This window comes from Calidris pugnax, unplaced genomic scaffold, assembly GCF_001431845.1.
Source record: "Calidris pugnax isolate Ruff unplaced genomic scaffold, ASM143184v1 scaffold51, whole genome shotgun sequence".
Lineage (NCBI taxonomy): Eukaryota > Metazoa > Chordata > Aves > Charadriiformes > Scolopacidae > Calidris > Calidris pugnax.
In genome coordinates this window covers 36,264-49,399 of record NW_015090797.1, presented here as the reverse complement: position 1 = coordinate 49,399, position 13,136 = coordinate 36,264, and the positions used below count along the sequence as shown (strand labels likewise).

The following is a 13,136-nucleotide window of genomic DNA, read 5'->3' as shown; positions in this document are numbered from 1 at the left end:
AATTTCTTTACATCATTAGAGAAAGATGCAGAAGTTTTTTTAAATGAGGAAACCACAAAGAGAGTGGTAAGAGACAAAAAGCATGGCAAGAGTTGATTACAAAGCCATAATGCATTTATAGCATTTTCAGTAAGACAGCATTTTCCAGGCTATTTTATGAGGGGCAGAAAAGAAGCAGAGCAGAGAAAAAACCCCAAATAATTCACAGAGGACTCCAGAAGAAGCAAAGCTGCTAGCAGGAGTGGCAGCTAAAATGAAATGGTTCACAGGTGACTCCAAAGAAGTGGTTACAAACCCAGAGAAAGTTAACTCACCCAATTTGCTGCCAACAGAAAGAAAGGTCAATGCCTCTGTGTTTTACATGAAAGCTCCACAGTAACAAAAGCACAGACCTTCAAGCTCAGATACAAGAAAACTGTTAAGAATTTTCATTGGAAGCTTTTGTTATTAGAAACTTAAGTTACACTCATTAATAAGCAGTGAAAAGGAAGAACGTTTTCCTTATATATATATATATGCTTTTTTTCTGTGGTGAATGTGTATTTCCTTCTACAGTGCCCTGTAATCCATTTCATTTTATTTGCCTGCTGTGCTCAGTGTTAGGCTTCCTAACTGGCTTTCAGCTCTCATTAATCTGGCTGAGTTTTGTAGTTATAATAAATGGGAACTTACAGGCCTTGGTGTCATCCACCTCAGATAACATGATCCTGTTAAATCTAATCCAAATTAACTGGAGGAGAACCTTCTGCCCTTGATACTTATATGGATAAGAGAGCCATTTGGCACCAGCAATACCAATGTGGTTTAGCCTGGAGAGGAGATTTTCTGCTCTCCTTGTGTAATTGATTTGGGATTCAAATGAGCCATTATGGCAATCTAAACACACAGTTACAGATCATGGGCTTTTTTTTTAGCCATGCACTCTCAGTGTATTGAAAACAACATTTGATCCTTTTTCATTAAACTTTTTTCAAAACTTTCCTCAGGAGCTTCAATTTCAAGAGGTACAAACCATATAGCAAAATCTTGCCAGCAGACATAAGCATATGTATTTCTTCGGTTATTACTTCTAATTTTAAGGTCAGTGAAGCAAAATGCAAGCTGTAATACATTTGCACCCTTGAACACAGGCAATGAGTAATAATGCAGGCTCAGAAAGGATGACTGGAATTGAGTTTTTTACCATTGAAAATACTAGTATTACTTCAAGGCTTGAATAGCAAATAGTAAAGACAATAAAAAATTACAATATCCCTCTCCTGTGGGAATTACTTACTTCTATTCTAACATGGCAACTGAGAGATTTGGGGATCCACCTGAAATGCTATAGCCAAAGGAGGCAAATAATCCATGGAAGTTACTGTCAAATGGCAACACTCGGATGATGAAAGACTTGGAATTACTAGTTACAACAATAAAAACCACCATGACGCAGTGCTTACCCAAGGCTAACATTCCTATTTAATCTCATAACTTTTCATCTTACTACAAGATTTACCACTACTGGTCTACTATAAAATGCATTGGGGGGAATTGTTTATTTTGACTTTAACAATGATCTTTCCCGGTAAACCTGAAGGAAAGGAGTCTTTAGAATTGAAATGATGTCTACCATTCATGACTTGACATACTTGAAAAATCATGCTCTTGTTTTCCAGAAGCTGTTTCCCATGTGAGAAAATTCAGAATAATCTAAGCACAGAACAAAGAGTGCATGAAATACAGTTCAGTGTCCACGTGGTTTTTATCAATAATAAGAATTCTTCATCACTAATCTTAATCTAATCTAATCTAAGACTAATCTAAACAGGACAACTTCTTTCCTCATGTAAATATTATCCACTGGCTCTTCAAGAGCAAAAGGCTTTTTGCTAAGTGTTCATCAGAGATTGGTAGAGATTTATCTATGTAAAAGTACAAAACCTGGAACTCTAGTTGGCTTATATTGATTGTCCCAACAATGTGTGACATCCTGACTCTATGGAAGCAATACACCTGAAGAAACTGGGGGGAGAGGGAGAAACAACCACCAAGAACCTTAAAACCAGAAAGACTTTTCTACTTTTTCATTATGCATTAGGATTGTACTGGAATTAATACTTGCTAGTCATTATAACTTACATTTATGCAAATCTTTATACATTTTTCATTTCTTCTTGTCAGCGTTAAAATTACTTCTGATAAAATAAAATCAGATGGAAGGGAATTGAAGTTCAGGACTGGCTCCAGGTTGTGATACAAAAATCTTTGCCATGTTTGCTTTTTTGGAGGGGAGAAGTGGAGAAGGAAGAGACTTTTTTGTGACTAGGAAAATCTGCTTCAGGGAGCAGTCTGGTGGGCATGAGGTATGAAACGTTACTAGAGAATTGCTTGATAAACTAACTGTTCTTTGTGTCTCCTTGTAGAAATCTTCAGTGCCAGCTGGGGCCAGTAAATCAATTGAGTATTTCCAGAGTTTTGCTCACCTGAACACTTGACAATCTACTTCAAAGGCTTTATGCGTAGAAAGGGTTCAGTTGTTGCTATCTGAAAAGATGATTTTGGAACCCCATCACCTCTAGGCTGATGGGTGTATCTTCCCATGTGTCAGGCAGCCATACAGGAGAAGCTGTTCCTGCAGAGCATCTCCAGAGAGAGGGCTCTGCCATTACAGGCCAATCTTCTGCTCCCTCAGAGGCCTCAATCCCATCAGGCCTTCACTGCATCCCATTCCCTCCAAAACTAGCTCTACAGCCCAGCAACTCCTGCACGGATATAGATTTGCATGTAATAGAGTTGCCATAAAAGAAAAAGCAACACAAGGTTGGGTGTGAGCAGTTTTCTGCCACCCTGGAAAGCTGCAAAATTTTGATAAGGGATTAATGACCAAAGCAGTAAGGACTATTGGTCTGGCATCTTTTTCTATTCATCAGGCAGGACCTCATTCCAAACACACCGGGGACATGCTGCACCACCTTGAGCAAGAAGGCAGTGGAAGGTGGGAGCAAACACGGCATTAGGTGGGAAGGAGGGTTTGTTTGCATCTTCTCCTGCCTAGGACCAGCCTTAGAAAATGTTTTAATTTTGCAAAAGAGGGTTGGCATCAGGGAATTATAAAAAAAGAAAAAAAAAAAAAAAGTAACTATCGAAATGCTGCTCCTGTATGACAGGGGAAGAAGCAGCCATGTCAAGGCTATTCAGCCCAGCCCTGTATTCTGAAGAATAAAGCAAAACTGGGTCCCCCGTTCTCCACCATGGATGATAGTCGGGTAGAAAGTAAAGATTTGAATGCCAAAGAAAACAGCTTTGCTGGTTTAGTCCTACAATTCATGCTACAGACTGTAGCAGGTGCAACTGCTGTTCCTAATATAACTTGACTTCATTTAATCAGAAAAAAAAAGTGCCTTTGGAGTAGACTTTCTGGCTCTGAAGATTACAAGAAAAATTACTCTCTTTCTGAGATTTTTATATAACCAATTTCTAATAAGCAAAGATGATGGACTCCTGCTTATTCAGGCAAATCAGCTTCTTAAAGCTACAGCTATATTTGCAAAAAGCAAAGAGGATTTAGCAGCCTGTAAAAAGCACACAAAAGGAACACCAGGTTAAAATAACCAAACAAGAAAACAAATGGTTTTAAGAACATACTGCATTTATTTGGCCCCAGAATTCCTAGCATTGTAACAAACTCCCAGAGTTTCATGCCTTAAAGTGCTTCAAACTCCATTTATATTATTATTATTACTTTTAACATTAATGTACATTTCTGTATAAACATCAATCCAAAGAAATTTATATTTTTATAAAATTCTTTATATTAGTGGATCAAATTTGCTCTCAAGATGACCAGCATTAAGGCAAATTTCCAAAGTTACGACACTGGAGTTATGCAAGTCTACGCTGTTGTGGGTGAGAGCAGAATTTGGCCCAGCAAGGTCTATACAATTATATTTTTTCTGCATATATTTCAAAAGGCACAAGGGATTACCTTGGAAATCAATAACGTTTCAAAGGGAGTTTATCAAAGCAAATACTTTTAATTTGCTTTGGCACAGTCCACACCCAGAGGGTGCATTTCCTCACCAGGTGTTCTGCACAAGCAGCCTGATGGCAGGGAGTGGGGGATCAGCAAGAGGGGAACCCCCGTTGTGTGATTGGCACAGTGCTTGGGCAGACCCACCCGCGGGGTGTGTACAGGTACCCTAACAGCAGCGCTACTTCGCCGGGCACCCCTGCAAACTCACTGCACCATGAACCTCTGCAATCCTCCTGGTGGAGACACGTCTGTCATTGATGTTAATATTCCGAAGACAGCCAAAAAAGGGGTCTGTAACTGGATGCCACTCTGTGTCCAAATTTGCTACAAAAAAACAAGGTAGAAAAATCAAATTCGTAAAATGAGAATGATTTTAAAGAACATAAATTACTGCAAGGCTTTCAAAAGACGGGGAATGATGTAAAACTACGTGCATGAATTGGACTTTTGTTTTGGAAAGAAAGAAAAAGACACGCAGATATATGAAAAAATAAGCAGCAATAATTTTACCTGGAATTTTGCCAAAATAGACCGGCTGAGGCATCTGTCTAGGAGGAGAGGGTGGAAGTCCAGTGGTATAGTTACTCTGTGTGCCCAGCTCTAGCTGCACCACGTTGTCCTTCTGAGAGACTGCAAAGAAGCAGGTAAATGAGTACTCCTTCTCAGCCCTATTAAAGAATTAACTAGATATGGCACTATTTTAAAATAGCATCTGTCTTGAAATTTAAGTCATAGGAAAAATGGATTTTATTTAATTTAAAGTCAGATTGACACATCTAAGTACTCTGAGGGTATAAAGAGCCCCAAAATCCCTCTTACATAAAGCCTTAAATTAACACGAGACACATACGTTGTTCTAAAGAGTATTCTCAGAATAAAGAGAAGTGAAATGATTAATAGAAATCTGGATCTGCAGTGCTCTGTGCCCACCATCCTTTCAGAGTTTCAGAAGAACTGGTAGGATGAAACATACCTGCAATAGTGTGCCACTGTCCATCAGACAGAGGTTGCTCTGGTGTGACCCATGTCTGGAATTCTCCTGCACCACTATTTCCAGCAGCAATCACCTGCAAAAAAGTTATCCTTTAAGTTACCATGGCAAGGAAAAGAGCAACAGAAAAATACAGTACTTTAAGCAATTTACTGATCTTGTGATGGCTGTGTTTTACCTAGTTTTAAGAGTCACAGTCATTGTGTACATATTTCAGAAATTATCCTCTCCAAGAGGAAAGTAAATTTTCCTAATAGATTTTACAAGAATAAATACATACCTTTGTCTCTCCCTCACAGTCTTACAAAAGTATGTTAATTCTTTTGACATAATCTGAGGTAAGGTCATTCCAATTAGGTTTTCCTTTCCCAAAGCAGTCATCTACACACTTGGCATCTCCAGAGAAAATATCTACAATACCTTTTTCTGGCCTTTCACACAATTTTGGACAACTCACAATTCGCCCATGAAGCTTGGAGCCTGACTATTTACGATGACCTTTTCAACAAGCACCTGCTTCTGCCTTCTCACATCTTGCTTCTCATTCCTTGTGAGTGCATTAGTTTTTTTTCAACATCTTCCTTTCAAACTCTCTTTTGGAGTGATGGTTACAACAAACTTGGTAATGGTCAGGTAACTGAGTCCACTTCCTACCAGGCTGATTGATGGTGACCCATTGACCTTTTATTCCTTCGTGTTGCATCCTATCCACACTGACAGCCAAGATTAATCTAAATTATTGCTGAAAAAAGCAGTCAGGCTTGCCCTTAAGAAGTCCCCAGCTGCTGATGCCCCTGCTTCCATGTGCTAGATGTGTCTTGAATCCGATCAGTGATCTGAAGGAAACTAACTGATGACAAAAAGATAAATAATAAAAAAGTCCCTAATCTGGGAAGAGAAGAGCAAAGCTGAGCCGTCTGAAGTTAGGTAGAATCATGCTGGTTTAAACCATGCCATGAGACAGCAGGTTCTGTGGAGCACTGACATTTTTCTATTTGATGTCTCTCCAGCAGCAACCACAAGAGTTTTGTAGTCCAAGACTCCCATTCTGAAGCTGTTACGTTATGAAAAAGCAACAGTGATAATGATCACCACCATGACACACCGTCAACTAGAGCAGAAGATGCTAACACAAAGCAAGACTGCTCAAGTTCTATAATAGACGTGGTTAGAGAGAGAGCTGCATCACTAGAGCCACATGATGACCAAGGCAGGAGTGGGAATAAGCCATGAAATTCTGTAGCCTCTGGCCAGAACCCCAGTGGGTTTTTGCAAAGGTTCAGAAGCCTGAGAAAATTAAGACTGTGCCCTGCTGCTGACTACTGTGAAGAAAGCATGTGCAAGCTACTGGTAATAGAAACAGTTAAACACTCAATTTTCCATGAGATGGTTTTAAACAACTCTGAGGAAGTTGTTTAACCTGTAGACAAGTGTTGCAACACGTAAGTCCAGAGTTCAAGGTCAGAATTGCCCCTGCGACTAAGGGCTGTACATCTTAAATGGAGAAACAGCCTGTACTTGCCTTTCCTCCTTCCATGTAAATAGTCAGGTAGTTGTCTCGCTTGGTTCCAGCGTGGAGGAGTGCACCTCTTGGACTCCTTGGTCGAATGGTAAATACAATCCTGAAATCAGAGCCTATCAGCAAATCACCTGTGGAGAATTAAACAGTGGGTTGAGAAATGATCAAAGGAGAAGATAATTGGAAAACCACATAATTGATTAAGTAAATTAAGTAAATAAATCCTTGTACATATACATTTAAGACATAATTCCATATACTGTAATCTCCACACATCTTACCAATGGTGATATATCCTCCTTCATTAAAGAAATAAATCCCCGTCTCCATGGGCACATCCGGACATGGCAGTACGCCCTTTTTTTGCTGAGGTGCAGTCATGACTTTTCCGTTCATCTTAAAATTCCTCAGGCAACCCTTGAAACTTTTCCTTGGTATATTCTGAAAGCGTATTTCAAAATATGAATACTAAAGCATGATGGCAATATTTTCAGTAAGAATACCCAACTTTTGTATCGTTGGACTGTAGAAAGCCAACTGGCGCTAAACTCACCTAAAACCCATCTCTGATGCAGAGAAAAGGTATTCCAAAATTTAAAAAAAAAGAGCTGAAAACATGAAAGTAACGGTTGATTTTGGGTTAGCATACCTCCTGCTTGCAGAACAGAAACTTCCCAACAACGTGCCAAAAAGACAATGCAACAGGAGTTGTGAAGTCTCAGACACACCCTTCCCTTCTAAGAGGCTGTTCATTTAAATCTGATTTTATAAAAGGCCCTGCCTCATTAATTGTCCAATTTTTAAAGTAAGAGGAACCACACATATTTCTGATTATATCCACTTCTACATTCATAATTCCTTAATGAGAAGGATTCCTTTGCTTCTCTACAGATTATTGCTTAGTCCACTGACGTAAATATTTTGTGGGAAGAGGGTATCCCTGGAATTACAAATGTGACTTTGGGTTTTTCTATTTTTTTAAATAATAGAAATGAAAACAGTACATGGTTGTCATCAGTGTCTCAGCAACAAACATTGAAAATGTGTGCCCAGCTGACAGCTGTGTCAACAGGTGAGGAACAAGATATTTAATGAACAACTGCAAACACTGCAAGTGGTGCTCAGTCAATGCTGGGAAATACCCCCCAAACCTTTTCAAGGTGGCAATCCTGCATATTAACACTTTCACGTGTAATTAGTGCAGCATGGGGAGTGTGTGTGGGTGGATGTGTCAATTATTTACCTTTCTTTTCAGTGATGGCAGCCCTCCCACGTAGACCGGTGGCTTAATGCTGATGGCAGGATTTGTTGCTAATCTTCCGTGCTGGGCCCTCAGACCATCAACAACGAGGCGGACGTTCTCCCCATCTGTGTTGAAGCCCACCTTTGCAGGGCACAAATTTAACACAGTGAGAATGGCTAATGAAAGCCACTGGAGGTTTTTTGTTTTTCTTTTAACTTAAACACTATATTGTTGAAATATTTAAACTGAAAATAACATGCTGGGACATCAGTCTCTATAAGCTCTCTCATAACAGAGACCTGTCAACCCCCTGAACTTTCAGGCATAGGAATTAACTTCAAATTTCTAATAACTTAAAAATTCAATAGGCTGGGCCTGCTGAATGCTGGTTGTGGTTTCACCGTGGTTCCTGCACCATACTACTTACAGTGTGCCACTGCCCATCATTGTATTTAGCACTGCTTTTGATTTTGGTTCGCTGTCCTCCAGAGCCAAGTGAAAAGACAAAACGTCCTTTTGAAATGTGGAGAGCCATATAAAAGTCCTCAGACCTCTCCTCCATGAAAACTATTAATCCTCTTGATGATCTAGTCCGTACATCTACAGAGAAATGTAACCTGTCGTGGAAAGTAAGCATATTGAAATACAGGTCTGGTTTGTTAGTTGTATTCTTTCTGTTCTGCAGAAAAATGCCAGTGAAACCCCATTTGTGAAATGCAGAGTAGCTTTTGAGTGGAATCACAGTGTTCTACGTTGCCTGCATTTCTGAACTGTAATGAAAGTTGACATATTCAGGCTTAGGATTTGGCATCAATATGCACTGTAATTGTACACCACATCCAGGTCAATCTACTCAGTTTGGGTAAATGTTGGGAAAGAAAAAAAAAGACTGAACTTTTAGAACCACTCTTGTGTTATACCCCAAAACATAAGCAAGAAGAAAATCCCAACTCTTAGCACCCAAAGATTCAAGCAGTTGACAACTCAGGTATTAGGAGGACAACTGAGAACACTTGTATTACCTGTCTGTAGATGATGGTGGAGAAAATGTGTAGGACATGAAACTGTTGGGGGTGTTTCCAAGGAGATATGCTTCACTGCTGGCATTTAACTGAGTTGCTAAAGTGTGTTTATTCTGGTTTTGCACATTTGCAGCTTTCAAATAATCAGGGTATTTTTCATTCTGTAAGACAGAATTGAAACATTCACTATGCATGAACATGAAAAAAATAATTCAATCTACACACTTAAGAATTCCCATCTGAGGCAGTCAACAGCATTGTCTAACTGACAGAGAAGCTGTTGTCATTCTGGACAGGTGTGGGTTTACCAGAGAGCTTCAACACTGAAAGAATTTGCTTCATATGTGAGATGGAAGGAAAATAAAAACATCTGAATCTCAGCTCTAGAAGGCATAGCTATGCAGACAAAGCCTTGCATCAATATGGAGCAAAGATGGCAGTAAAAACAAGCATACCTTGAGCATCTTAAACCTGAGAGGATTTTTAAATTCTTGCAGCAGCAGTGGTTGGAGGTTCTCATATTTGCGGCAAGCTCCAAGGGAAACACCAGTCTTTGCAGTATAATTAACGAGATTCTGAACCCCAGGGAGCTGGTCTGCCCTAGAGTGATGAAAGCAGCAAGTGGGGTGACACAGCATTCTTTTCCTTCAGCGTAATCAACAACGTATTGTAAAACTGTTCAAAATATATTTCCCAGTGACTTGATGTCGAAAGTACCAATTTTTATTTTTCAATGAAAAATGTAGGTTCAATGCTGTAAAAAGTATTCATATTTGTCATGGTTCTGACCATTTGCTTGTGGCTATGGAAAAACCTCTGATGTTTTGTTCTCATCTCAACAAAATATTTTTTGCTAAAAGCTATCTATTTTGAAAACCTAATAAATATTGCCATTGAAAAAAGGAGAAAAAAATGACAGCAGCCTTGACTGAGCAAGGTTTCTGGATCAGACTATAAGAGTTTTCTGGTTCATTATGCCTAACCAGTGGCAGATCAATAAAAGAAGGCAACATCAAGTCCTTCTAATTTAATGATTCACTCTCTCCTTAAGTAATATGTTTTAATGAGACTTGTCAAGGGGTAAAGCCCATCGCAACTTAGTATGTAGCTTTAGTATTACAGCCAATTTATCAGAAAGACTGTCAAAACCAATTTCTTGTGTGCATAAAGAATAATATTAAGTAATACTATAATTTTGTAAGTTGTACACAGCATCTCTTATCAGTAAATTACAAAATACTTTACAGCTAGTAAAAGTCATGATGCTCCTTGCCCATGATTTTTTTATAAGGAGAGTGGTGAAGTTGGGAGCAGAACCTGTAACTTCTTCAATTCTGGTCCAGTTCTTCATTCACCGGATCAAACTAGCTACATCTATTTTTGTACCAAAAGAAATCTTCCACATTTGTTTCTGATGTGGAGGCTAATATACAGGTTACCTCATTGTCTTGCAGTACTTTAAATGAAGATATAATTTGAGCAGTCTGAATTAGTAATGGCAGGGGGGGTGGACTAGATGATCTTCAGAGGTCCCTTCCAACACAAACCATTTTGTGTTTCTATGATAATCAAATCAAAGTACACTATTTTCTTAAACTCTATGCATATATAAATATTTAGCAAAACTTGGCTAAAACAAAGCCCCACAGGGACATCACTCATGACTCAGGGAATGCTTTTCTTTAAAGAACATGCTTATGCATAATTTTGCTCCTAAATTTTGCCTGTAAGATGTCTCTAATAACCAGACAAGCACATGTGAAAAAAGAGACAACATAAATCAGGCACCTGATTTCTATACATACGCTTTTATTTGTTTGTGTAACTGTTTTGATTCTGCTGGTAATCTTCACTCCTTTCATTCCCTGGCTCCCTGTGTCGCTATAATAACACAACCTGGCAGATCTTTTTTGGATGCCTTGTTGGGACACTTCCAATTCACTACGTTAAGTTCATTCTTTGATTAAAAGACTATTAAACAGGTATGATTCCATTACAACCAAACAGTAGATTTAATTACAACTTGATACCATGTATAATTTGCCTGAATGAAAGAATATTTGGAGGCAGTAAAGTTACACATTCATAAAGGCTTCACGCATATAGAAGGGAAAACAATTTAGCAAAAAAGTGATTTTAATATGATTAAAGAAGGGAAACAGGCTGAAATGCATGAAGCAAAATTCTTTCTAAGCCAAATACCTTTTTATAAAGATGTTTGAGATGCAACCTTCAAAATCATCTCCACCAAATATTATAGGTTGGGTTAATGCCTGTCCTGGTGGAAAGGAAACTGATTTTGATGTGAAGTCATCATCAACCAGCAGATGTATTCTGAAACAAAGTGAATAAAAATAAGCATGAAATCTAAAGAAATAGTTATGAACCTAAATTAAATATAGATATATATGTTAAAAAAGAACTCTTTGAGAGATGTGTTTTCTTATTACATTGTAATTATGCTAGAGCTTCATTAGCTTAGTTCTGGGACTTTCTCAGTATGTGCTCATTTCCTGCCATGAAACTGCTCTGTTTTTCCACAGTAGGTATTGAGCATGAGCTGAAGCTGGTACTTCAGTCCTACAGTGAAATCCTGGTCCAATTAAAATCCGTGAAGAACTCTCATTCACAACTATAGGACAGGATTTCATCCGTTGTGTCCAAGTGGTGCACTCAACATGTTAGCAACAGGTAGTACAGGTAATATTAGGTTATAAATACCAGAAGTTATAAGCAATCATTCAAAATGTTCCACTTTAACTAACACTTATGTCATTTTTTGTGCTTCACAGAAATCAATATGATTTAGGAGTTTTTCAGTAAATTGACTCTTCTGATATCTACATTGACAGATGATTATTGGAAAAAAAGACACAATATTAGCTTCTTCCCTGGGCCTTTAAGTTAGATAGTTATACATAACTTTCAGCAACATATGTAAAGGCTATGGGAAGGGGAAGAGCTCTAAAGCTCCAGCTTGACAAGCAGTCAAAACGCACACAATCTATAAAAGACACACGTAGTGATGTACAGCTGAAACATCACAGGTACTGACATGCACATTCATAGACCAAAAATCTGCTTTTGCTTCATTATTTCAGTATATTTTGCTAGCAGAGGCCATTCTTAGCTGTGTACCCAAAGAAGAAGTCAAACAAAATTTTAATCTTATTTCTCCAACCACAACACAAAAGAATCAGATAAAGAACTGGACTCACAACTTGTCTTTTTTTATTACTGTCACATAATGCATTGACCCATCTTCGTATTTCTTTTCCAGTTCGATTTCATATTCTCCCATCCTTGCACTTACAAAGCCAGGTCTCAGAAAGATGGTAAGAACAGGCTATAAAAGAATCACAAAAATGGTCAGGTAATTTCAGTGGTGTCTTGTGGGAAAGAAATTTTCTTACACTAAAACTGCATTTCTCAGTCATCTAGCACCAGATATTACACCCAGTTCTGCACAATTAGCATAGCTCCTGTTCTAAAATGCCTCTGCACTCTGAATACCAAACAGTCATTTTAAATACTTGTTTAAATTATTTTTACAAAAAAGCAGAGGATTCAGTTCTCCACGTTTCAAATGCCCTGTGTGCACTCATATCTTAACTTCTCCAGCCAGCAAGAATGAGGTTCTTCTTGAACCTCCCTGCTTTCTGAGGGAACATAGCCAAAATCAACCCCTTTCCTCTGCATATTTGATCATGGTAACATTTCTGCATGGCCAGAATACCAGTTTTTCCTGAGTAAATTTCCAGCCCACTTTATTAGGCAACAGTTATCTTACTGGGATGGTAGTGTCCTGGTTCATGAGCTACTCTGCAGAAGGCTCAGGCTCAAAGCTCAGTTACTCCTCAAGCTATGTTTTGGTTGAGTGAAGAAATTGCCAGGATGAGTTTTCTCTGGCCTATGACATGTAAGATGTCATGCTCCAAAGAGCAATAGAATAGCCATGTCTTGCCTTAAAATACAGGAATCTACATGAGACTTCAGACACAAACCGATGCCAAACTGACAGAGTCACAAAGAGACATGAATGATCAGAAAACAAAACCAATCACATAGTCTAAGCTGAACATGTTTCATACCCATGGATTGTAATTTAAGAGGGTTCCAGTCGATGCCATGGTCTGAAAGCCAAAGCCAACTTGGAAATCATTGGGAAATGGGAAATGCGCTGCGCTTAGTCCCAGCGTTCCCTTCTTGGAGAAAGCTGCAGATCTGATGAGCTGAAAGAGAGATAATAATGCTTTCAGTGATTTTCCTTTTAATCAGAAGAAATGGCAACAACTGCCCTACTCAACATAATTGTGACCGACTCAGGTCAAAACCAAGCACAAGGC

At 38.7% G+C, this 13,136-nt stretch overlaps 1 protein-coding gene across 1 annotated transcript in view; it reads right to left on the bottom strand.

Annotated features, from left to right (window-relative positions):
* Positions 1 to 3,633: 3,633 nt before the first annotated feature.
* Positions 3,634 to 13,136, bottom strand: part of LOC106885055 (laminin subunit alpha-3-like) — a 40,186-nt gene continuing 30,683 nt past the window's right edge. The window contains exons 27-38 of the mRNA XM_014936882.1: positions 12,882 to 13,022; positions 12,009 to 12,136; positions 10,993 to 11,124; positions 9,246 to 9,390; positions 8,791 to 8,951; positions 8,196 to 8,385; positions 7,769 to 7,909; positions 6,807 to 6,966; positions 6,529 to 6,656; positions 4,989 to 5,082; positions 4,526 to 4,645; positions 3,634 to 4,339 (exon numbers count right to left, since the gene is read on the bottom strand). Coding sequence (XP_014792368.1) covers positions 4,194 to 4,339; positions 4,526 to 4,645; positions 4,989 to 5,082; positions 6,529 to 6,656; positions 6,807 to 6,966; positions 7,769 to 7,909; positions 8,196 to 8,385; positions 8,791 to 8,951; positions 9,246 to 9,390; positions 10,993 to 11,124; positions 12,009 to 12,136; positions 12,882 to 13,022 — 1,686 coding nt within the window. The 3' untranslated portion in view covers positions 3,634 to 4,193. The remainder of the gene's footprint in view (positions 4,340 to 4,525; positions 4,646 to 4,988; positions 5,083 to 6,528; positions 6,657 to 6,806; positions 6,967 to 7,768; positions 7,910 to 8,195; positions 8,386 to 8,790; positions 8,952 to 9,245; positions 9,391 to 10,992; positions 11,125 to 12,008; positions 12,137 to 12,881; positions 13,023 to 13,136) is intronic.